The following is a 25,642-nucleotide window of genomic DNA, read 5'->3' on the forward strand; positions in this document are numbered from 1 at the left end:
TACAGTTTCATACCAACTTTATTTCTTTTTTTTTCCTTTATTATTTTTTTTCATAATCACTTCTTTTGCACAACAACAACCTCAAGTTGACAATGAAATGCACGTGGTAGACCGAAGGGAACCGGACAAGGCTCTGTTAGGGATGGAAAGTCCTTCCATGACACTGCACCAGCTTCCCACCCGGCACGAGGGACGGTGGCCCCGGCTGCGGCGGGAGGAGCGGATCCTGCCCGGGGAGCAGCCGGGATGCTGAGCCCTGGGGTCACGGCTCAGCCCCGTGCCCACACAGTCATCTTCCAACCCTCTGCCTGCAGCCACGGGCCGGGCTGTTCCTCCTGGGATGCACAGCTGCCTATCCCGACTCGATGCTTTGGTACTTTCCATTTCAGAGCGCTTTGGAGGTGTGGAGTCGTTGGCTCTCCCGCGGTCCCCGTGGGCAGGGAGTGTCCGTGTCCCCTCGTCTCGGGGTGTGGGAAACTGAGGTACAGGGGATGCCGGGGCAGGGATCCCCTGCACTCAGGTCCCACGCCCCCCAGGCTGTGTCCCTGCACCCCGGGGACCACGGAGTGCCCACACTTAGGCGTGGGCCAGTGCCCCTCTTCTGCTTTACTTAACGACAATTGACTACAAAGGTGGAGTTTATTGGTCTTGCTATGTCATCTTGTCCCTAGCATGGAGAGTAAGAAATCTCTAGCACCGTAAACAGCCATTCCCTGACTCATTTCAAGTGGTATCAGAGTGTATGTGCATATATTGTTTCCACGGATGCATTTCTGTGCGCGTGTGCACAGCCGAGTGCACAGCCACTGCGAGGAGGACAGGAATGCCATGGGAGGGATATAACGGACCCCATGAGACAGGATTGCAGAGCCAGGGCCAGAGAGCCACGCCGGGCTAAGCTAAAGCAAGCAAGCTGAAGTTTACATTTGAAAAGGGAGCAGCAAGACCGACCTACCCCTGAGGTAGGATGCATGCAATCGTGAACTCCCACTGGCCCTGGAAGGTCAGCTCAAAGGAGACCCCACATCTGGGTTAGAGCAAGATTTTTTAATGACTCAAAAATAATAAGACAAGGAACAGGCTCAGTCCAGAAGAAGTTGGAAGGGCCAGCATCCTTGGAAGCGCCTATTTACGGACAGAGCTGAGCTCTGCTGTGAGGGATAACATGGGCACAGAGCTGTAATTTGGGCTACAAGGTCAGTTTTCCCAGCTCTTCTGTGGCTTCACCCATCGCCCGGCTGTTGGTGCCAGCTGGGAACTCATTTCAGTTCAGCTCCTTGGTCTTGCCCGAATCAGAGGCCCTTCTCCAGGAAGGCGCTTTGGGACTCATATACATGTACAGAATGATGTCACCATCTTATCCTTCCTTCCTCACACAGCTGCCACACTTATGGTCTGGGCAGGAGTGCTGAGAGCATCCCTGAGGATGCTCTCCCTACTAGGCACAGTCCTGTGTCCTTATGCTGCTGAAAAAATGGGGCTGAAAACTGTTTGTACAGAGCTTGATTCATACACACCCACAGGAATCAATGGACCTCAAGCCCCACCAGAAGGAAGGTGACCGCGGGAGTTGGGAGTTGCATGCCATGTCCACGACTGCAGTACATGGGAACAGTCCAGGAATGAGGGAGGCTGGGGCAATATGGATGTTAATGAGGGTACTTGATTAGTCTCAATTGAGGCATGAAATATGCAGCTGCACACAGCCATTAGCATGAAGGGATATGGAAAGGCATGGAATAACCACGATCCCGGCCCGTGCCACGTGCTGCCGGTCGGGCATGGCTCCTGGCCACGATGGGTTTGGAGCAGTGGGTGGACACCCCTCATCCAGCCACCACCACGCAGCCAAAGCAATCACACATTTCCCTGATAGTGCCCAGTGGCACTGGACAAGTGTCAAGCTCCTGAACATCCCTACTACATCCATCTGCACCAGGCAAACACGGCTCTGCGACACCTGAAGCCTCCGGCCCCACCAACAAGGCTGTTTCCTTGGCACAACGTGTCTCGGCAGCAGCTGCCTAATGTTGCCGATGCAAAACTCCCCCTGCACATCCCTGCTCCTCTGATGCAGGAGCTCACCCTGCAGTAACACATTTTCCAATCACATCCACTGTCCCTCACCTCACCGGCCCGACGGAGGGAAGAAAAATGAGTTTCCCAGTGCTCACACCTGCACAAGCACCATCTGCCAGGCCATTCTGTGTTTCCCAGGGGATTTTTTTGCCAGGGAAAGACATTGCAAGAGTAAGTCCCCACCTGAGACCCAGCTGGGCTACAGAGAGGGGGAGGAGAGAGGTGCAAGGCAGCACAAGGGACTGAGAGGGAAGATCCAGGCAGGAACTGAGCCCAGAGACTCAGGAGCTGTTTGGGAGGATGAGTCTGGCACAATCTGCCACTGACCACCTCTCCTCCAGCACACGCCAAACCTGATGGTCCTCTGGCTTCCCTGGGGCTGTAGGGAATCACCTGGAACCCCCACACAGGGAGGTTTGGGTCAACACCAAATAATATGTACTAGAACTGAAGCATCACCTCTATTTCACCTCTCAGCCCTTCCTTCTCCTCCCAGCACGAGGAGCAGCCGTCCCTGCTCTCACCGCCCTGCCTGCAGGACTCAGCTGCCTCCAGCTCCCAATCCCATAATTTTCCAGCTGCTCCCTGGTTCAGCATCCCACCAACAGCCTGCCTTCACTTGGCCCAGCCTCCTGACTCCTTCTGAGCCCCCAGGAGAGAGTGAAAATGGCCATTTCTCTTGTTTTCAACTCCTGCTCATGAGTACAACATTTCTGATAATAATAATCATAATAATCATAGTACTAAAAACAGTATTTACAACAAGCTCCAGGTCAGAATTACACACCAAGCAAACACTCAGCACCACAGAGAGTAGGACAGGGTTAATATCTCGCAGATACCTTCTCAGATCCCACCAACGCGGGACACAGACATTTGACAGTTTCAACCATTTCTTACACACAAACATTTCATTTAAATTACTTCTTAAATTTTTTTTTTTAAACTTTTTAAAATTTCTCGCCACTATATGGATGAGGTGATGCTGGCGGTGATGCCGCGCTCTACACAGATGCTTATCTAAGACAGCTGCTACTATAAACTGATCATTAGCTACTGGTAAGAAATTCAACCCTCAGTTTCCTTCTTTGCCCTAAATCTTATTTTATTTTTATCACTGACAGCACAGGAGCTTTCTAACAGCCCTGTCCTGCCCCCAGCCCAGGCCGAGGGGTTTGGGAGTAAGGTAGCCCTTCCTTTTAGGAGCAGAGTCCCCTGATGTCAAGACATGGCCATTGAGAGATCCCTCCCATATCCAGCTGGGACTTTTGGGGAGATCAACAAAGAGCTCCAGGATTTGATCTCCAGCAGTCTGCTCTGTAATGGCGCTGAAGAGCCACATCCACCTCTGGAAAGAGGGAAGGGTGATTATTCTGTTCACTAAGAGGTTATTTCACAACCATGCACTGTCTCTACTGGATTTGCTTTCCTAACAGAGTGAAATCCTGTGTTGGGGGAGTGCTGGAGAGCCTGCAGACCAAGTGCCCTCTCCCAGGGCTCCCACAGAGCCAGGGGTGCAATCACCATCCATGGTTCTCCTGGGCTGAATGTCCAAGACCTCTCAGTCCCTGCTTGGGTGGGGAGAGGGCTCCTTCAGTCCACAGGTAACCAGGGTGTCAGGCAGTGCAGGATGGGGCACCCGGCACCAAGCTTGGGGTGAAAACCCTCAGTTGCTTCCAAAGGATCACTCTGCTCTCAAAGAATCACCCAAAGATGAGGACTTTGGGTCACTGCCTGCCTGGACTGACCCTGGATACAGCCAAGAGATGGGGGTTCTGCATGCTGCGACTCCTGAGCCACCCATCCCTCTGCTTCCTCTTTCCTACCACTGGCAAACAAGGGGTTACTCCCTATTTAACTTCACACATAGAAATAATCACTTTCTTCCCATTACTCAGAAACTGATTTTTGGCTCGGAGCAAAAATCAAGAGGAGGAAAAGCCCCGGATAAGAAATCTATACCTCTGTGACACTGCTGGTTGAATTTATTAATACCTTAATTTTTTTTTTTTACATCAGTTTAAGAAATATTTTTTTTAAAAAAGGACAAAACCCTCCAAAGAAGCTGTTTGATTGACTGATCGACTGATTGATTCTCTATTTCATGTGAACTAGTTGCTATTCTGCTTAGAGGTCCCTATGATCTGTGAATCCCCACAAGCACTGACGATTAGGGATGCAGAGAGAAGCGTGTAGCTGGGGGACAAACACCAGGGAATGGGGATGGAGAACTGAATGCTGCATCTAGACAAACAAAATGAAATGTGTTGGTTGGTCGATTGGTTGGTTTGTTAACAGGAATCAGGTGCTAGATGTGTAGAAAAGCCCTTTATCCAGAGATCTCCTCCCGCTGTTCCTTGTTCCTGCGGACTTCGGCTGCGTGCAGCTCCTGCAAAAATGGGAGAGGTGACACCAGGCTAAGACTGCCTGCTCTTGTGCTCTCTATTTTCCTCCTGCACCCAGAATTTACATCAGGCATAAAAAAAGAGACCGGTTTCCCATCCAACACCCCCTGAGGACAGAGAGTTACACCTGCAAAGAGTGAAGCATCATTTGTGGGAGCCCAGAGGTGATGGAACCCACAGCAAACCCATGGATCCCCTCTCATGCAAAGCCCTTTGGCCATGCAGCCCATGGACACGGGGTGGGCCTGATCCTGCGCCTCTGAACTTGCACTTATCAAGATTACCCAGACAATGTTCTCTACTGACCTTCCTTTAAGGACACATTCCCCCTCCTCGTGCTGCTCCACAGAAGAGCTGCTCCACAGCCCCATTTTCACCATCGACAAAACACCCGCTCCCCAGTGCCCATCGCATTGGGATGACCCCACAGGGACCAGACCCCAACCCCTCCACGAGGATCAGCACCCCAAGCCCTCAGCCCTCTCCCGGGGTGCTGCACTCGCCTTCTCGCGCAGCCGCTCCCTCAAGGCAGCGAGATGTGCTTCACGGATCTCCCTGCTCAGCTCCATCTTGTAGTTGAGCTTCTCCTCGGCCAGGCGGCTGAAGTTGTTGTTCTCCTCCAGCGCCTTGTGCAGCACCTCCCGCTCGTGTTCCCGCTTCTCCGCCAGCTGCTTCAGCACCTGTGCCTCCTGGGTCTGCCGAGGGAGAGGTGGAAGGTGATCAGAGAGAGAGGCTCTTCCAGCCCTCAGCCCCTCAGAGGGGCTTTCTGACCATCTCCTTTGCTCAAACCTCTCTGTCACTCCCCTCCATCCCGTAACACTCTTACTCGGAAGATGTTTTGGTGCCTTTTTTCTGCTATTATAGAATCATTTAGGTTGGAAAAGCCTTCTGAGATCATTGAGTCCAGCAGTTCCCCCAGCACTGCCAAGCCCACCACTAACCCCTGTTCCCAAGCACCACATCTACACAGTGATGATGACGGAGTCCAATCCCCTGGCTAAATCAGGCTGCAGAACCTCACCCTGTGGTATCTCACCTGACAATTTACAGTGGAACATAATAACAAGTGTCAGAACGCTCTTCCCAGCTGTTGTAGATTGCTGCTTCTAAGCCAGTTTTAGAGTTTGGTGCAATTAGTGCCTGTCACAAAAAAGTCACTGCTTCTATAGGATATTTCCTTACCTTCCTCCTCTCTTCTGCAGCCTCCAGCCTCCTCTGCAGCTCCTCCAGGGACAGATCCTTCTTCTTGGGAGGGGAGGAAAGGATTGGGCTCTCAGGAGATAAATCTGAAGGGGACTTCAGGATTACTTCAAAGCTCTGTCCTGATGCCCTCTTATCCAGCTGCTTCACCTCCATATCTTTGAGGGGAAAAAAAAAAGGTGACTCTGTGGACCTGTCACTCAGGAGAGTGTTCACCTGAGAGATCCAAGCTCTTCACACAGGAATTAGGGTCCTGTGTGTCCTGACCTGGGTGATTTTGTTTTATCTCCAGAATTTTGCAATTAGTGATCACCTTCATCCCTCCCCCACATCAGTGCAATTAATTTAAAGTCAGAGCATAATTACAGAAAGGCCACATTGCTGCTAATGGCTTGTATGTCACCCTGGCACAAAGCAGAGAGACTCTGACTCTGGCAAGCTCCCACGTTGCCAGTGGGAGCATCATCCAAACACTGCTGGAGCTCCTGTGGGGGCAGGTTACCTACCTCCATACTGGTAGATGGTATTGGGATGGGGCTGGGTGTGGAAACAGGAGCAGATGAGGGAGAGCAAAGACAGCTCCTTCATTTTCTCCTTGTAGGCTGAAAAATACGAAATAGAAGTAAGAAGAGATTATAATGGCAATGGCAGCTCTTTTTTCACAGAGGAATGAAGCAAGTACACAAGGAACCCCTTTTGCAGCTACCAGACTTCAAGGAGGCTTTTCCAGACTACCATGGCCTGCCAAAAGGTCCCCAAGGAGTGTCTGCTCTAGAGCAGGCTAAATTAGATGCCAGTGTGGCAAATGTCGTGAGAAGACACAGAGTAGGAATTTACCACATCTAGAGGTATAAGTCTCTGTGCAGGATTTTCCCTCCAAAGGAGCACTGCAGCCCATGTCATTAACCATGTTGGGACAGCTGCCCACACCCTTTCTCCACTGGAAGTAGAATTTCCAGTCTGGAGGATGCACTGCAGATCCTCGGTGATCACAAGGGCATGAGCTGCTGCCCTCGTGACAGATTGCAGCAGGTCTGTTTCTGGGGCAATCTTCACCTGTACTTTTGGAGTTTAGCACATTTAAGACAGTGAACTGTTAGCACACTCTTGGCAAAGGGCCTAAGAATAGATGGACTTGAAACCAGGGAGTGCTCTGTCAGGCTGCCAGGCTCTTGATCACATCAGTGTAACCCTCACAGCATCAGTCCTATGTCTCAGGTCAGCAGCTGGGGCTCAGCTCCCATGTCTCACAGGTGCTTTGAGGCTCTGCCCTGGCCTGGCTCCTCAGGGGACACCCAGGCATGTGGGGACAGAGTCTTCATGGCTGAATGTCCTGCCAAACCTGCCCTGAACCTCCTTGTGCTGCCCTTGCTCCTGCCTCTGCCACAGGCACAGACATTCTGATGTCCTGCCTTGGCTCTGCCTCTGGATTTCCCACATGCCCTGGTGCTTCTGGCCTTGGTTCGTCCCTTCTGTACTGAGCTCACATTTTGACCTCCAGCCAGAGGCGACTCTGCAGCTCAGCTGCCAATGCCACCTTCAGAGCAAGACCCTCCCCTGAGCCAGGACAGGGAAACCCCCAGAACTCTGTGATATGAAGAGGCATTAGATGCAGAAAATTTTGAGAAAAGTAGCATCTTGTGTGCCACATGTCCTCAGGAACATCTTTCAGGTCTTCTCCTCTGCCTTCCCAGAGCTAATTGAGTGGGAAAACTTATGCCTGCTTCATATATGCACTTATTTTTTCTCCTAGGTACAGAGCTTCATCCTAATTAGCACCCTCCTTTGCTAACCAACCATCCCTGAAGCTCAGATATTTATTGAACAATTTCTTAGCTTGCTCCACATTTTGATTTAAACACCCTGCCCAGTCCTGCTGTTGAATGTAAACCAAATAGGAACAGTTTACATCAGCAGTGCCAGCCAGACATCTCTGATCTTGTTTTAAATGAAAAAAACCTCTGGAAAGCCTCTGAGAGGCCAGAAGTCATGGCATGCAGCAGTAAGCTAATGCATCTCCTAATGTGCTGCCAAGAGCCCCGAGGAAGCTCCCCGGGAATAAACGAGAGGCATTATCATTTATTATCATTTAGACATTATCATTTAATACAAACAAACCAGGCAACGAGGTCGTTGCTCCCCCATTATGTCTGGGCCTGGGTGAAACCAAGACATGAAGCAGATGTGCCACACCCCCGACCCGCTCATTTAATTCAATTTAACGGTCTCCCAGCACTTGTTACAGAGCACAGGGCTTTGTGTTTCATTGCTTGAGCTTCAGCGCTGGCACTCTGTGCAGATGATTCCATGCTGCACTCCCTGCCTTTCAGGAGGTTTGTTGTGGTGGTTTCACAGCTGCCTCCATTCCACCGGGATCTTCCCCGTCCCGTTTTCCCCGCTGTGGAGCAAACTGACCGTCCCCGCTCCGTCAATTAAAATGAAGAGGAGGGAGAAGACAAAAGGGCCCTGGGCTGCGGCAGGGCTGCGATGAGCGCTGGAAGTGCTCCGCGTCCTTCTCCCGTCCCGGACGCTGCAGCTGCAGCCCGGCGCCAGCCGTCATGTGCAATTAGCGGCACAGGGGTCGGGGAAGCGGGGCTGGGGCTGCCGCGGCCCCGGGGACCGGCGGGGGGACGGTCCCGAAGGACCCCGATCGGCCCCTGCTGCCGGGGTGGAGCGGGGGAAGCAGCGGGAAGGGGGCAGCGGACCGAGCCACCCCCCAACCCCGACCTTTCCCGGTGCGGCAGCACCGCCCCCCGCCCGGAGCTGTCCCTTCAGGACCATCGGCACCCCGGGGACCCCGGGCCGGGAGCTGTCCGCCCAGAACCGCCCGCGGGGCCGGGGGCTTCGGTGTGACGAGGGGGAAGGACCGACACCCGAAGGAATTACAGAATCATGGGTTTACTGAATCGTTTGGATTGGAAAAGCCCTCTAAGATTATCGAGTCCAGCCGTTCCCCCAGCAGTGCCACGCCCACCACTAACCCATGTCCCCAAGTGCCACAACCACACGGAATTTAATTCCCTCCAAGAACGGGGACTCCATCACTTCCCTGGACACCCTGTGCCAAGGCTGGACAATCCTTTCAGTGAAAAAATTTTCCCTAATGTCCAATCTAAACCTCCCCTGGCTCAGCTTGAGGCCGTTTCCTCTTGCCCTGTCACTTGTTATTTGGCAGAAAAGACTGACTCATTTCATAATCTCAGGTCCCTTTATTCAGCCCAGGTGCTACAAACGGTGGGGGGACGTTCCGTAAGCCCTGCAGAGCCCAGCCAGACCCCCCGTCCGCCGTGCACAAAAGCACAAAGCCCTGTGCGGATGCTGCGGGAGGAGGTGCGGGGGCTCTGCCCCTGCAAGGGCTGCCCGGCAGCAGGTCCGGCACCGCAGCTGAGCCGGCACTGAGCATGTGCCGCCCATCCCGCGGCTCCAGCTCCGAAAACAACCCCCAGGGCCGGGGGAAAACGCCTGGGGTGGCTGGGAGAAAAGAGAGAGGGCTGCCGGGCTGGGGAGAGCGAGCCTTGTTTCTTTTCATCCCAAGGATTTGGTTGTTTGTTTAATCTTCCCAAGGGGGGGATGAGCCCCCGGGGCATCAGCCGCAGAGGATGCAGCTGCTCTGCCTTCAGCACGGATCGGCTTTTGCTGAGAATAAAGAAGGAAATAATGAAGGAAGCAAACAAGACTCATTCCTTAATTTAAGGATTTACTTGTCCTTTTCATCCTGCCTTTCCAGGCTGCTCTCCATTCCTGCTGCACGTGCCATAGGCGGTGGGGAGATGAGGAGCTGCTCCTGCAAAGGCGGCTGGGCGAGGCTCAGCCCCGACCATCCCTTGGCACACAGCGCCCTATTCTCCTCCCTCCTGCCACAGCACTGCTTTCCCGTGACTTTTTACCCCCTGAAATTGTTTCTCTGCTTGATCTGAGCCATAAGGAAGCATGGTTTCACGCTTCTTCACGATCCCAAGCCTCCCTTGACAGCAAAACCGCATCTTTGGGAAGATGAAATATGCTACGGGCATGTGGTGGGTTGGGAGGGCGAGAATGCACCAGCTGGAGAACGCATGTTCTGCCCACGCGTGTTTCATCCTCGTCCATCTCAAGTTCGATGCAACCTTGGTTTAGATGGCCGGTAAGTCTGAGCCTCCCCTCCCACCCCCACTCTGCAAACGAGGTCCAATCCTGCTCAGTAGGGAAGGCAGGAGATGGGTGGCACCTCCCAGGAGTGCACTGCTGCAGAGGTTCATTGAGACAGGGATACTCGCAGGAATACACACAATAGCTGGAGGTTTTCTGTCACAGAGACACATTTTTACAATGCTGCTTCACTTCTTTAATTGCATGCAAAGCCCACTCAGGATCAGCTGCGCCCTCACAATCTCCCCCCACACACACCCCTCCATCTCTCTGCCCTTCTCCCTCCTGAATCTACTGGTCTTTTAAAAGGAGAAAGGAATAGAAAATGTACAGCAGGAAACCCAGGCAAAGAACAGCAAAAGCAGTAAGAAGTGTTTTGCCTGGTCTCCTTCAGGCTGGTTCCCTGCCTGGGGGGCACAAAGCACTGCCTGCTCTTTTTTTGTCTGTCGCTCCTGCTCAGCCCTCCATCCCAGCCCTCCAGGCTCTCACTTTCCCCACCCAAGCCCCTCTTTATGGGCTGCAGAATCAAGAGAAAACTTGTTTTTCTAAAAGCAAAAGATCCCCTAAACACACCCACTGTTCATTGTACCATTTCAGGCTTTTCTCCTTCACCCACACTCCCAGTTTCAGCTATTTGAATCCCTCCTCCCACGAAAAAAAGGGGAGACAAGTCTTTAGGAAGCTGGACCGAGGCAGCACAGCATCCTCGGGGCAGGCTGCCATCCTGCAGCCAAACCCGACAAGGCTCCCGGGATGTGATTCCCGGCACTGCTGCAGGAGGGAGGAAGGGCTTCCCTTGCAGCATCTCATTTCACCCAACGCCATCAAAGGGCCGCTCCCCTGTACCATCTTCTAACCAAGAAATGCGAGCTGTGGAAGAAATCCAGGGCTAGAAAGCCCTGAGAATACACAAAAACCCCTCCAGGTCCTTCTGGTTGGCATTGGGGGATTTTCTAGGGCATTACTGTCTCTCATCCCTGTCTCCCTTTCCATTACCCATTTAGGCAATACATGGTCTCCACGAAACAAAATGTAATTCCTGATTTCTTTACATCCAGCTACACAGCATGCAAATTTTTCTTAGGGGGAAAAAAACCTGTAACATATTACAAAAACAATATTTAATTGGCACGTAGCAGAATCTTCTAACGGCACAAGGTAACGACAGCAATATCTTAAATTGGCAAGTTTATCACCTGTCTATTCATATTAAAATAAAAAGCCCACCTGCTATCTTGCATCAGAAGGGTGTGTGTACGGGGGAGGAAGGGGAACAATGCTGCCATACCAACTGCCTCCTCAGCACAGAACTCCCCTGAAACCCATAGAGTAAAAAAAAAAAAAAAAAAACCAAAAAAACCACCCCAAACCTTCAGAATAATGATAAAAAAATAAAACCCGATGGTTTTAGGAGTGCGTTGATGTCAAGCTCCCCCAGAAGGCGCCTGTCCTACCTGAGACGGTGCTGGCCATGCTGCGGCGGGAGCGGAGCGGGTGCTGCAGGAGCGCAGGAGCTGCGGAGGTGCTGCAATGCTGCGGGGAGGGAGGACTGACTCAGCTGGAGGGGGCTGCAGCCATCCGCGGCGGGGAGAGGCTGGAGCGCCCAGAGAAAGGCGAGGGGTGGAAAGAAAGGGAAGGGTCACTAGTTCAGAATATTAATGAGCGTATCAGGCCTCCTTTCCTGGGTGGCTTTGACGGCAGATCCCTCCCAGGCAAGCCTGGCTGCCAGGAACACAGCCCCACGGGGGAGGGGGGGAGACACACCCAGCCGGGCGCTGGCAAAAGAGGATTTTTCCTCCTCTTCCTCCCTTTCTTGTCTGCTTGAGATGGGCTAAACTGCCTTTTTTTTCCTTGCTGAAAGCAGAGATAAGCAAATTCATTGATTTTTTTTTTTTTTTTAAACCATCTCTTCCAAGGCAGCCTCACCTGCAGGGCCAGGTCGGGGGGTTGGGCTTAGCTGGGCTGAGATGTAAAACCCAAACCCCAACCCTTGCAGCAGCTTTAGGCAAACAGCAAAGGGAGGAGGGATCCCAGACAGGTTTTTAGGCATGGGGTTAGCTTTTTTTTTTGCACCAGCACTGAGGCACTAAAGGAGCTGCAGTTTGGGGAGGAAACTGCTGTAAAAGTAGTGGAGGAAGACCAGAATGGAGCCTTCTCACTTCAGTGAGAATTCTGCAGGTTTCTCCCCCACCCCAGGCAGCAGGACCTCTCTTCTTGTCATTTGCTCTCTGTTCTCTCTCATTTCTTTCATTTCCTTTTGTGGCTCTTGTTAGGGGGCAATGCTTCTGTGATTTTAGAGCATCACACACACATTTGGGAGCAGGGAACCCTCCCAAACCCACACATCTCCCAGCACGCTGCAATGCAGACACTCCCAAACAATTCCAGCTGCTGCAGGGAACTACAGGTTGTTGGAGTAGCTGCCAGTGCTGTGGCTTGGTCAGGGCAGAAGCCACAGGCAGTGCCTATTAAATTCAGTTAAAAACCCCAGAGATTTTCCTTTTTTCCTAATTTTTTTCCCCCAATCTCCAAGTGTCCTATTCCTTCAGCATCGTATTTAAAAACAAAAATAAAAATTATAGAAAATGAGTGTAATTCAGAATAAAATTAACACTACTCACACACTTTCAGAGCGTGTTTGCAACAGGAGCTTTTTTATGACCTTTAACTGCTTCCTGTTCTGTCCAAGGCTTGTTTTGTAGTTTCAACTCCCTTTATTTTCTCCTTGGATTGAATCTCTAGGACTTTACCTGTTATCTTGTGTGTGTTTCAAAAACATCTTTGTCATGATCAGAGGAAGGCAGCCATCCCAGGCACCTGACTGCTGGAGTAAGTTCCCAGCTCTGTTCAGGATGAGCTCTGGCTTTGATGTACCCAGCAGTCCCAAGAGGGTCTGGCTACTTCTTGTGACATTCTGCATCTTCTGGACATCAATCCTGTACATATTTTATTCCTTTTATTGAAGAAAGGGAAGAGAAGGCTTTCAAGGTGCCATGGCACGTGTCCCACTGGAATACACTGTGTGAGAAATGGGGAACAAATGATTTGGAGGGTCAGGGTGGGAAGCTATTTCCCAACAGTAAAGAGACAGAAAGGTTCTGGATTACCAGGATTTAAAGGAATCAAATAATTTTGGGACAAACAAAAATTTTAGCCTGTTGTTATGGGAACCATCACATCTCAGGACAATGACTGGTAACTTAATCCTCTCCTGTCTGAAAGGATGAAAATAACCTTCGTGCCAACCACAGGAGTTTCACAGCAGGTCCTTGTGGCTCTACGAATTCTTTTGTCCCATTCCTGAAGATTCCTGCTCATCTGGAAGCATCTGGATCTCATCTGGGAAGAGAGATCCTGCCTGGGCGGCCTCTGAACAAACAGGACCATTATTCCTTTTGCATTTCTTCACAGCACGAGTGTCCTCCTTTCCAGGTCTCCGTGACATGGTTCAGCTACTTCCCCACAGAGGTTAAGGATCATCTTTTCCAAGGTTTATATTTTGCACAATTTTTTTTTTCCCTGAAAATGAAAAATAGTTCAACCAAGATCTTCCCCATCCACTAACAAGAGGAGAAGGGCTGGTTTGCTCTGCCTGAGCTGGCAGGGAGAGGCTGTTCCAGGTGAAGGGCTGGACTGTCACACAACCCACATTTTGCAAACCTCTCCTCCCTCTCCAAACTCCTGATTTATAAGAACTCAGGGTTTACCCCAGGGAGCCAAACACCAGGATGATGATCCAGTGTAAGACAACACCTTTATTTACCATCCCTGTACCCCGACACAGGCGCTGCAGCTCCACCAAACCCTCGCAATCCCTTCGCAACCTGAACAAGAAATAACTGTTTCTCTTTAAACTTACAAACCACTGCCCCCCCCGTTTCCTCTGCTCTGTTTTTAGAAGAACCTGGTGCAGCAGCCCTGGAGGCAGGCTGGCTGCAGCCTGGTCAGGTGGGGTCACTGGTGCAGAGGAGCAGCCCCAGGAGATGCGGAGCCAGCGGGAGCTGAGTCATGTTTGCTGTGGACACGGGCACCTGCTGACTCACACTCCTGCTCTGGGCTGGGAGCCTTCCAGCCCTTCTCTCCCAGCAGGTAACACTCTTAAACAAGGGAAAATAATCTCATTTGGTACACAGTTGACACTGCTCTTCCACGTAGGAAAGATGTGTTTACAGGAAATAATGACGACACAGTATTCCACGTATTTATGAGGAGACTTGAACCTTTATTGTCCCCAACACTCTCATTTTACAATCTCTACAAAGTAATTTCTTTTGCAGCTTAACCTTGCATGACTGGTATCACATTGAAGAGCTCACAGTCAGAAACAGGAGCAAAACCAGCTGTTACATTTTGCATGGAGTGTCATGAAGATCCAAAGGAATAACTCCGTGCTCTCCAGCCCATTCTCCACAATTAAAGACAATTTATAATCCAGACCACTCCCTATAATCAAAGACAGTTTATAATCCAGGGAAGTTCAGCTCATGGAGTTTAAAGGCTGGTGACCAAAACAGCATCACCCACGAGCTCCCCTAACCCAACACCAAGACACAGAAGGTATCACATTTTGGGAACAGCACAGATCACACAATGTTTAATTCACATAAAGTTTTCTGTTCCTTTTAAAATCAGAACTTCTGCACACAAACCAGTTGTGCAGCTGGCTAGGGATAGATAATTTTAAAGTTACAACAAAAGAAGACATATCCTGTTCTACATCTACACAATGACCATCTGACAGTGTGAGATGCAGCAATAAAGCACAGAGATGTATAAAATATTTTCTTCCTGCCTTCTCCCTCATGTAACTGCATAAAACTTTTTTTGCAAAATTTGGGGGTCCAGGTAAACCATGCCTTGTTAAAACACCTGAGTCTTAGAAACCGAGTAATCCATCAATCCAGAGCAGTTCGCTGCAATCACACACGTGTGGAAACAACCCTCGGCCTGAGCACCTGGAATGCCGAAGGAGCCGTTCCATGAATACACTGACAGGGGGCTGAAGGGTGGGAGCACCGCGCCCAAGAAAAGCTGGGAACAAAGGAGCGGCACGTTCACCCCAAACAAAAGAGACCCGTCAGAATTCATTACTGCTCCTAAGGCAGGAGCCACAAGGCTCGACACAGAGCGACAGAACCCCTCCCACATCAAAGGCTGAGGGTTTCGCAAAGCCTCCTGCCGTGTTCTGCTCTCTCTTCCCTGCAGCACCGCCCAGCACAAAGCACAGCAGGGTCCTGGACACCGCCCGGCCAAGGGCAGCGCCCATCACACGCTCCCGAGTCCTTAAAAAGGGCAGAAACGCCAGTCCCGGGCGGCCCCGGCGCGGGGCACCCGCACACGGCTGGGAGGCCTTGGAAATGCAGTTTTTAGCGACCGAACAGCCGATTTCTGCCTCTTCAGGGCCCCACCTCGGCCAACGCCCCGGGGGAAGCGGCTGCGGGACCCTCCGGCTGAACCACCTGTCGGGGGAGCGGGGCCTGCTTCCCTCAGGTGCGGCAGGGCCCAAATCCCACCAGGCTTGGACCGCTCCTGCCCGGGGCCCCTTAGAGGACACGGCACCAGCCCCCCAAGCCGCGCTCGCTCCCCGACTCCCCGGCCCGGGATCCTCCGGGAGCCGCCCCGGGCCCGAGCCCTGGCCCGCCATGGCCGCCGCCTCCCCTGGCCGTTACCGGGGCAACGGCGCCGCTCTCGCGAGAGCGCCCGCCGGAAGTCACGCGCGGAATGGGGCGGCCACGTGACACGGGCGCGGGGATTGCGAACGGCGGAGCCGGAGGTGCGCGAATAGGGGAATGCCGGGACGCGGGAATGGGGGAGTGTGGGAATACCGGGACACGGGAGTATGGGAATGGGGGAGTGTGGGAATACCGGGACACGGGAGTATGGGAATGGGGGAATGTCGGAATACCGGGACTCGGGAATAGGGGGATGTGGGAATATGGGAATACCGGAACGTGGGCCAGAGCGGGTGGAGGGGACCAGGAACATGGGAACCTGGGCCCCGAGTGCCCCTGAGCCTCCTACCCGGCTCGCCGGTACCACCCTGTCCCAGACTGCGTGTGACCTGATTGTCTCTTCAGTGCCAGGAGGGGCCGACAAGAAAGGTGGAGGGAGCCTGTTTAGAGGGGTCTGGAGTGACAGGACAAGGGGAAATGGATTCACACTGACAGAGAGTAGGGTTAGTTTGGGTGTTAGGAAGGAATTCTTCCCTGTGAGGGTGGTGAGGCCCTGGCACATATTGCCCAGAGAAGCTGTGGCTGCCCCATCCCTGGAAGTGTCCAAGGCCAGGTTGGACACGGCTTGGAGCAACCTGGGCTAGTGGAAGGTGTCCCTGCCCATGGCAGGGAGTTGGAACAAGGTGAGCTTTAAGGTCCCTTCCCACCCAAACCATTCTGTGATTCTGTCACTCCGATAACACCGTGGCAGCAGGATCAGTCACAACCCGTGTTTCCTTGCAGGCACTGACAGGACCATGCCCAGGATCACTCTGAATGGCATCACAGTGGATTTCCCCTTCCAACCCTACCCATGCCAGGAAGCCTACATGGCCAAAGTGCTGGAGTGCCTGCAGAAGGTGGGTCCGTGCTGCCTCCCTGGGGGCAATTTGGCTCATTTGCCCACTGTACAAAATGATTTCTCTAAGAAGAACTTGTCACAATTCAAGTTTCCTTTACGTTGTCTGTTTGCTGCATTTTCCAAGTTTTCTGTGACCTTTTGCTTCTGTTTTTATTTTACTCTATGCTTATTGAAAACCCAGGTGGCAGGTGACAGTCAGTAGAAATATAGATAGGATATTCCTGCCTAATTTGGGAAAAGGAAGAAAAACTGAGCAAGTAGTGCTTGTATTCATGCAGCCTCTCCTTGGCTGTCTGGGATTCATGGAATCATGGATGCTTTGGGTTGGAAAGGCCTCATTAAGTTGATTAGAGGGTCCTACAGGTTGTGCATTGATGATGACCTTGTGTGTGTGTGTGTGTTCCTTGGTAGGGGCTGCCAGCTGGTGTTTGCTTTTTGCAGAGGACATGCAGCACCGCACGAAGACCCGTTCTAGCTGAACCTCCAAATTACTCACTTGTTCCCTTATTATTTTATTTCCGTCCAATAAAGAAGGTGAATGGCATTTTGGAGAGCCCTACGGGCACGGGGAAGACCCTCTGCCTGCTGTGTTCCACCCTGGCTTGGCGGGAGCACTTCAAGGACACCATCTCAGCCCGGAAAATCGCTCAGCGTATGCACGGGGTGGAGCTGTTTCCCGACAGACCCCTGTCCTCCTGGGGCACTGCTGCCACGGATGGCGATGTCCCCAGTGAGTACCACCACCTTTTGCCCTCAGGGATGTCAGTCAACACTTGCTTTTGTCTATCTTTTATTTTTTCTTACAACATTAGAAACTCATTTAGCTCGTCTGGTGGGTGTGAGTTGTTAGATGACAAAATTTCCTGCTGTCTCTACAAGGCAAACTGTTACCATAGTACCAGCTGGGAAAAGAGGCTAAGAATATCCCTAGTTCTTCTGTCCCTGCTCATAATGTTTTTCTGCTTTTTTCCTCTTCTGTTTGGCAGCTTATTACACTGACATTCCGAAAATAATTTATGCCTCCAGAACTCACTCCCAACTTACACAAGTCATTAATGAGTTGAAGAACACAGTCTACAGGCAAGTATGATTTAGGGTAGTGTTGCTATTCAAAGAAAAGGTGGACAAACCCATCTGATGCAGTTATTGTTTGAAATTCTGTGGATGGCTATAAAAAGCTGTATCCAGAGAAATGTCGTTCCCTTACTGTGCATGAATAGAATCTGGATTTCATTGTTGTTGGGTCTGGTTTATTTTAATACTCCACAGCTTCTCTTATCTTCTTCAATCATAGAATTTTCTGAATTTAGTATGGTTTTGATTCTTCACTTGGAACATTTACTTATAAAATTACCTTTTTTAATTCCCTTTCTTTATATTCTTCCTGGGGCATTTCTTTAAGGCAGCAGGAAGCTGTTACGAAGCTGAATTCCTCAGGCTGATGTAAATCTATGAAGAACTTTGTGGGTTTGTTGACCAATGCCTGCCACAGTTTTCAGCTGTTGACCTGCCAGTGTGTGGCCGAGCTCTTTGGACAGGCAGTAGTCATTTGTTTATATAGTTCTTGTAAAGATACAACCTTGTGATAAGAAAAAAAAAATATTGTGAATGTTTGTAGAGCATCTGTCACAACCTTGCTCTGAACATCCCCACCAGCTCGAAATGTCTTGTCATGGATGACAGGCCCAGCTGACTGGGCTGAACTGTCATAACAGAACCCAGACTTTGTGGTGGATGGTGTAAGATGCTGCTGTTACCTCCTGCTGTGAGCTGCTGCTGCTGCTGCTTATTAACACTCTCTACTGCCACGGAAGTGCAGTGCCAGAAAGCCAAATAACATGTACAGCAGTTACAGACAGACTAATTTACTTGTTCTGGTTTTTACCCTTGTTTTGGGCTCATCTGTTTCTCCCGGATCTTTCCTATTTGATACATTGAATCTAGACACAACTCTGTTCTTCTTTCCTGCCTTGTTTTTAACATCAGTTTTGTGTATCCTGTTTGAACAGGCCGAAGATATGTGTGTTGGGATCCAGAGAGCAGCTTTGCATCAATCCTGAAGTGAAGAGGCAGGAGAGCAACCACATGCAGGTGAGATCAGAGCCTAGAGAGGATGTACAGGGAGAACAGGGAGGCTTTTGTGTCATTTGTGTGTCATTCTTCACTCTGACGTTGTTTAAACTACTGGGAGCAGTAGGGAAACACAATAGTTGTAAATGTGGTTCAGGGAACTTTTAGTTTCTAGTTTTGTGAGTGCAAAATGTGATTCTGAGTCTCTAGTGATGTTTTCTGTCCAGGGAAGGATCACAGAATCACAAATGTCACTGTGTAGAACATGACAGTCAATATTTTGTGCTTCGCTTTCTGACCTGCCTTTTAAGTGTTTGTCAAGAGTGATAATAATTTAAAAATAGTGCTTCAGTTGTTGATTTACCTGTTATTTTTACAACATCAAGGATTAACAGTTTTGAAAAGTACTGATGGCAAAACACATCAAAATTGTCTCAGAGCATCTGAGTCTTCTGTGCTGCAAAAAAGAGGGCCTGACTTGCAATGGGGACAGAGGGACGTGATTTTAAAACTGAAGAATTGTAATGAGCCTTATTAATTATCTGGTGCTAGAGAAAATTGGTATCTCCTCACCCCTTAACCTGCTTCTCAGTGCCTGACAAGCTGTGCCACTGTGGGCTAAAATAGACTTTGTTTTACAGATCTACATGTGCCGAATGAAAGTGATGGCTCGTGCTTGTCACTTCTATAACAATGTGGAAGGTGAGTTGGGCTCACCTTTACTTCACCTGGAAGCAAAGCCCCATTTTCTGGGAAGGGAGAGGTTTGCTAGGCACGTAGAAAAGTTTGGAAGAGTTGGCAGAATCTATCTGTGTTTTGCTCTGCGTTACTGTCTTTCAAGAATGAGATGTTAATGGGTGAGTGTGATGATCAGAGTAACAACAAGTCTTTGTGTGATAACTTTACCTAAGCTGATGGTTTTAATGTCATGTTTTACAGAAAAGAGTACAGAAAAAGAACTGATTGAACCAATCATGGATATTGAAGACTTGGTTAAAAATGGAAACAAGCACAGGTGAAGGGTCCCCTCTGACCTTCCTCCCCCTGACTTGTGAAAATAATGAAAACTACTTTTTTGCTCACTCTTACTATTACCTTTGTATATCATAGTTCATGAATGTTGAATGCAATCTTAATATTTCTGCAAGTATTGTAGTTTGTATTACTTTTTTTTCAACAGAGCTTGTCCTTATTATCTCTCTCGAAGCCTGAAGCAGCAAGCAGACATTATCTTTATGCCTTACAACTATTTGCTAGACTCAAAGGTAACATATATATTTGCTTTTAAATACAATTGTGCTTCTGTTTGTCTTATATTGGCTTTTAGTGGATAAGCTGTGAAGAATGATGCCTGGCAAGTGGATGCATTATGTGGATACTTCAAAACTGATCAAACCCCAGTTCAAGTTCAGAACCATAGAGGGTGACATTTTGAGGGTTCTCTGTAAATTCTTTCCTACAGTTAAGAAATTTTTGTTTGTTTGTTTGAGATGTTTAGATTTTTGTAGAATTAGCTTTGTAGAATGTGGTGCCCTTCTGGTTGGGGATATTCACCTCCTGGACACAAACCTTCAGTCACACACTGTGCAGTATTTTTGCATGTATCCTGAGACATTTTTGTTTCTGCAACAGCTGCATGATTTCTACAATAAGGCAACTTGGACATATCCCTTGGAAATAATCCCTTGGAAGTAATTATTTTTTACTACAACAAAACTATTGTAGTAAGTTGTCCATATTTCATGGATAGAAAATGAAACCTCTGAAAACTCTGTTGAGGAAACAAATGTGCTGACATCTTCATGCAACTTGGAGTAATTAATGAATTATAGCAAAACCCAGATTACACTCCACTGCTGCAGAAGGACCAAATCTTTAATAAATTAAAAACTAAATTTAAAAAATATCATAAGCACCATAAGCAAAGAAGCACTGTGAAATGAGGTTACCTGGTGTGCTGCTGGTGGGGGTGTTTTCAGAGTATCCACTTCTTGCAAAGACAACAAAATTTGTAAATACAAGACAAATGCCCTGCTTCACACTCCACTCCTATTGCCAAAAATAGTGACTGAAATGAATTCTGTTAAACTTGTACATGCAAGTATGGTACATCTGAGGTTTTTTGTTTATAACAAGTTGTAACCTCTGTAAACTTTTACATGATGCATTTTAACACCTTCGTTTCCAGAGAAAGTGATTCTGTGGTTTCTATATTGATTAGCCACAGCCTTTACTTGCTGTTTTTTCCAAGGGAAAAACCAACCCAACTTCAAAGTTGATGAAAACCCAAATGTATCTCATCGTCCAATTTCCCAGCCAATCAAATCCATACTTCTCGGTGGCCTTTTTGTCCATTCCCTTGTTCTCTTTTTTTGTCTTTAGAGTCGGAAAGCTCACAACTTAGACCTGAAGGGGACTGTGGTAATACTTGATGAAGCTCACAATGTGGTAAGTTGTTCTGGTCTGTTGCCATTTTTCATCCACAGAGAAAATAGACTTGTGTCTGATTACAAACAGTCTGTAAAATCTGTACTCAAATGTATGGTTTTGATGTTCATTATCACAAACATTTCTTGTTTCCATGACAGTTAAAGGTTTGTGATTTAAGTTACAGTCCTTCGACACTGCTTTTTTTGACACTGATTTTTTACAAGGTGATAGTTTCTTTCTGAAAGGTACATCTCCAAATTTATGGGGTGCTTATTTTCTTGGAGACTTCTCTTCCAGGGTCTAAGAAATCATGAAAGATCCATTCTTGAAGCTCAGCTGCATCAGCTCCCCCAAGTGCTATAGATGGCAAACATGGCTCTTGTAATATTTCCAAGTCTTCACTCATAGAGGAAAACAAGAAAAAATAAATAGCGCAGCGTTGTGAGTTCTTCTTTTAACTGGCTCAAAACTGCAGGCCTTTGCCTAAATGATGAATTGCAAAGGAACTTGAAATACGTCCCTTTTTCTGCCACATGAAGAACCTCCTAGTGGGATTTCTGCTGAACAGCTGTGGTTTCTGGTCTGATTGCATGTGTCCTTTCAGTAAACAGCCACACGAAGGTCTACTGTGCTTCACTAGAGAGTGAAGTTGCATGGTTGCATTCTGTATTTGCTCCTTTCACCAGAACATCTGTTTTTCTGTTGAAAAATGGATGGAAATCCAGACATAGTTGTTTGGGGTTTGGATTTTTTTTATTCCCTTTGTAGTGTTTAAAAAGTACTAATTGGTGTGCCTGCATGCAGAAGTTAACTAGAACAGCTACTCTTTTTGCAGTAGTTCTCTGATGGTATTGCCTGTTCCAGGTTAATATGTGGAAACTTAGTGATTACCCCAAAATAAAATGGATTTATTTCTGATTAGATTGTTTACACATGCAACTAGCTCAGCTTTTTTTTTTTTTTCTTTATAATTTGTTTCTTCATAGCTATTGCAGTCAAATTTTTGTGTAGGTTAGACCTTACACAATTTATCTTTGTTCCTTGGGGAAAATGATTCTTTTTGTGAATGAAAATTTCTGGCAGAACTGTATGTGACTTAATTTTCAAAATCAGAGACAGTTTTGTCAATTTGTCCGTTATGAGTGTTTAAATCATTACTTCTTTTTTAATAGAAAGTTAGTATGTTTCCTTCCTTTTCTTTAATAGTATTTATTTATTCTGCCATATGTTTTGGCCCAAGTTTTACTTAGGAATAATAAATGTTTTACTGTGGTTTTTTGTTTTTGTTTTCTTTTTCATGGTGTCCCTTCCCTTTATTCTCCATGTCCTCATCTCTGCAAAATGAAGAGGGGCAAGGATCATATCTTCCTATGAGTGAATATAGGGATACAAGTATTTTCTAAGAGTGTGAGAGGGACCAGAAGTAGCTTTTTTGAAGGACGAACTGATCCTCTAAGTAAAAAATTTCCTGTTTGAACAGTTTGTCATCAAACAATTACTGTCTGTACTCTGCAGAATGTTAATAATATGGAAGAGGCAAAATCTGTTCTACATTTCAGGAAAAAAGGATACTTAGTAAAAGTCAGAGTCTTCAGGTGCTTGTAAAATGTCCTCTGGCCTGAGGTGGAGATCAGAAATGAAATCAAGCCCAGTCATCTGGACTTCATCATCTCTGAAACTGCCTGAGCAAACAGCACACAGAGCAGTCAGAAAAATTCTTCCATTGCTTATATTTCAGGAGAAGTTGTGTGAGGAGTCCTCTTCTTTTGACCTGACTCCCTATGATTTGGCTTCGGCGATGGATGCGATAAACGTCGTCCTGGAGGAACAAGCCAAAGTGGTTCAACAGAATGAAATCAATGCTGAATTCAACATGGAGTTGGCCAGTTCAGGTTTGTTGGCAACCACAAATTGCTGTTCCTCTGGGATTATAGGGTGCCACTTCCAAGAACTGGGAAATACTTTTAGGGAAAGTTTCTCGGAAATTTACCCTCTCGTTAGTAGATAAATTATTGTTAATTAGTAATTGCTGCCAGACACTGAAAGATATGATGAAACCAGTGTGACATGAGGGGTCAAGGGAAATAACAGGGAGGGGAACACAGAAGATGTCTTTCCATACACACAGTTCTACCCTTCACAGTTGTAATTGTGAAAAGGCACAAAGAAACTGGGAATGAAATAGGCGTGAAACAACCTCTTTGAAATCTTTCCTTTCTTCAACAGGACTGAACATGGAACTCGAAGATATAGCAAAGATCAAGAGTAAGCTTATATCTCGTGTTGTTGAAACCCGTTGTTGAAACAGGCTCAAAAAGTCAGCAACTATAAATCAAGCTCATGTAGCATTTCCATAGACCTTGCTTGTAATGGAGACATCCATGGAAGCTTAAGTTGTCTGGCTTGTTCCAAGAATTTTGTGAAGTGTTTAGTTAATTTTTTCTCAAGAAGAGAGATTTGGCAGATGAATGCATTGCTTCCTTCTTTACTAGAAATTCCCTTGTTTTCTGATCTTGGAATTACATTACTTGCATTGTTCTGCTGGAACAACATGATGCTACCTGAAGTTAACAGCAAAAGCTTGAGATGTCTCATGTTTACAAAGCATTTCAAAAACCAACTTTCCCTGTCTATAAAGAAGAGTTTTAACATTTATCTTGTGACTTAAGCTTCATCTAGGAATTGAGATCATGGAAGTTCTTAGAGTTGAATATGAATATTTAAAGATGATACCTAGGAAATTGGTTTTGGTCATTTTGATTTGTTTACAGACTGAAGAGAACAGCTGGGCTGCTGTCTTTGGTAACAGCCTTAGTAATAAAGTACATTTGAAAAAGAGGCTTAGATATGTCCCAGAAGTGAGTTTCTGTGCACCCTGACTTTTTCCCCTCTTGATTCTCTTGAAGAAATTCTTCTTCAACTAGAAAGTGCTATTGATGCAGTGGAGCTGCCACTGAATGGTAATGGAGTCACCAAAGAGGGAAGGTAAATTTCTTCTCATTAATAAGTTTACATGTTCAAAGTAGAGCGAATTCTAGACCCAGGTAGAGCTGGGTGAGCTGTTGGGCTCTAGCTCTATTCTAGTTTCTGGAAATAGTATTTATTCACAGCTTTGGGTTTCTTTAAATCCTCTGTCTGTAGTAATCATTGTTTCTGGTGGAACTTACTGGTGTTTCAAGAGTGGATGTGTGTGTATGCCTTGGGTATTCTGAGCTGGAAGAAAGCTGCTTTCAATTTTGTGTCGTGATTTAGGCACAGGTACCAATGCTGCAGGGAGCTGTTTGAGGTACCTCAGAGCTCTGCAAGTCTATTCCTACCTAAACTAATGCCTGTTGTACATTGTAAAAATAATCACGGAAATTGCATGCAAAAATCTGCTTCTAAATTAATGTGTTGGAGAGAAATCATGGAAAATGGGAGTGATGTAATCAATGTGCTTTTCTGTCATGTCAATATCCGTTCTATTTATAAGGAAATACTTAATTCTTGTAAAATTTTCTTTCTCATGGAGACAGAAACATGTTTTGCTGCTTGATGGTGAAATTGTTGTTATAAAAGAGTAACAGTAATTGTGTCCATGTGAGTCTCTACAGTGTTTACCCATTTCTGCTTTTTCTTTGTAAATTGCAGCTACATCTTTGATCTGTTTGCAGAGGCTCAAATAACATTCCAGACGAAATCCTCCCTCTTGGAGTCACTGGAGCAAATTTTACAGTATCTTTCAGGCCGTAAGTGTATAAACTTGTTAGTTGTTTCACTCAGGCTTTTCTCTTTAGTGCAGGTGGTTGGAAGTTTGCATTGTTAAGGGGGAGGAGGAGAAAGGCTTCTTTGTTTAGAATTAGATTGTAAACCTTTTAAAAACTAAAATCTGACTGTGAGGACCTGTGTCTTTTTATTAAGACTTGCAGCAGGGTCCTCTGCTTGGAAACATGTTTTTTGTCTGTTCATGCAACAGAACTAATCTTAAGAACCACTTTGTGTCAAAACCTGGGCCTGTGCCAACATGTGGGTGTGCATCCACGTGCATCCATAGAGGATTTTTGCACAGACACTATTTTTCTCCAAAACCAGGTGGATTGTGGGGTGAAGCTTGTTGACATTTTACTGATGGCCCCTTTAGTGTCTCGAGTTCTTCCCTGGTAATGGAGTCAAGAAATAGAAATGTTGGGAATCACATAATGTGGGGTTTTTTTCCTTGATTTAACAAGCTTCTGTTCTACTGTCTGCCAGCATCTTGTTCTTAGTTTGCCCTTCTGGAAAGAAAATTCTCCAACTTCTACATGTGTTAAGAAAATGATTTAGTTCTTACTAGCAGACTCTTTAGAAAAAAACATTGAAGGGACTAGAATAGACTGTCAGTTCTGCAAGTGCATCCTAGGACAACACATCTATCCTTCCTTTTTCTTTCCCCAGCATCTTTGTCCTTTTAGGCTGTTTGACAGGTGCATCTGTTGATCATTTCTGCTCTCAAATCCCCACCATCCATGTATTTCATATGTTCCTTTAGCTGCTCCTCTGATCACTGTTTCAAGCACACTAGAGGTGATTGAGAAGGGCTATTTATAGCTGGAGCAAAGGTTTTTAGCAAGGTTTTTTTAGCAGAGGTTAATTTTCTCTCTGCATAATGGACTAGTCAATTTTCTGTTCTTTTTTCCGTGACACTAATATAAGATATGTGAGCTTTTGAAAAAAGTAAGCAAAGTTTAAATGTGTTTATCTTGGTTTTGATTAGCTCCTATCCAATTTTTGGTCTAGAG

At 47.5% G+C, this 25,642-nt stretch overlaps 2 protein-coding genes across 7 annotated transcripts in view; one reads left to right on the plus strand and one right to left on the minus strand.

Annotated features, from left to right (window-relative positions):
- STMN3 (stathmin 3) lies at nt 1–11,555 on the minus strand. Its single transcript, XM_027697190.1, has 5 exons — nt 11,267–11,555; nt 6,191–6,286; nt 5,667–5,842; nt 4,988–5,179; nt 1–4,468 (listed from the first exon to the last, which is right to left on the minus strand). Exons 1-5 carry the CDS (start codon nt 11,283–11,285, stop codon nt 4,409–4,411), a joined length of 543 nt encoding a protein of 180 aa, XP_027552991.1. The 5' UTR covers nt 11,286–11,555; the 3' UTR covers nt 1–4,408.
- A 3,947-nt stretch (nt 11,556–15,502) lies between these two features.
- The window catches only part of RTEL1 (regulator of telomere elongation helicase 1), a 45,930-nt gene continuing 35,790 nt past the window's right edge, over nt 15,503–25,642 (plus strand). For 3 of the 6 annotated variants that reach the window (XM_027697376.1, XM_027697378.1, XM_027697380.1), the window contains exons 1-13: nt 15,504–15,585; nt 16,268–16,383; nt 16,917–17,115; nt 17,372–17,465; nt 18,395–18,476; nt 19,097–19,157; nt 19,395–19,470; nt 19,636–19,720; nt 20,838–20,903; nt 22,624–22,777; nt 23,112–23,150; nt 23,792–23,870; nt 24,516–24,613. In XM_027697376.1, the coding sequence (XP_027553177.1) occupies nt 15,534–15,585; nt 16,268–16,383; nt 16,917–17,115; nt 17,372–17,465; nt 18,395–18,476; nt 19,097–19,157; nt 19,395–19,470; nt 19,636–19,720; nt 20,838–20,903; nt 22,624–22,777; nt 23,112–23,150; nt 23,792–23,870; nt 24,516–24,613 (1,201 nt within the window). In that variant the 5' untranslated portion in view covers nt 15,504–15,533. Of the gene's footprint in view, nt 15,586–16,267; nt 16,384–16,916; nt 17,116–17,371; nt 17,466–18,394; nt 18,477–19,096; nt 19,158–19,394; nt 19,471–19,635; nt 19,721–20,837; nt 20,904–22,623; nt 22,778–23,111; nt 23,151–23,791; nt 23,871–24,515; nt 24,614–25,642 lie in introns of all 6 variants that reach the window. The other 3 variants (XM_027697375.1, XM_027697377.1, XM_027697379.1) reach the window with 2 other exon arrangements.

Source organism: Neopelma chrysocephalum, unplaced genomic scaffold (assembly GCF_003984885.1).
Source record: "Neopelma chrysocephalum unplaced genomic scaffold, ASM398488v2 Primary Assembly neopelma1_119, whole genome shotgun sequence".
NCBI classification, from domain to species: domain Eukaryota; kingdom Metazoa; phylum Chordata; class Aves; order Passeriformes; family Pipridae; genus Neopelma; species Neopelma chrysocephalum.

Coding starts and splice junctions, on each gene's coding strand:
- STMN3 (XM_027697190.1), bottom strand. Junction 5,843..6,190: donor TACCATCTACCAGTATGGAG/GTAGGTAACCTG, acceptor TTCCCCTCAAAG/ATATGGAGGTGAAGCAGCTG. Junction 5,180..5,666: donor CTGCAGAAGAGAGGAGGAAG/GTAAGGAAATAT, acceptor CTCCCTCGGCAG/ACCCAGGAGGCACAGGTGCT.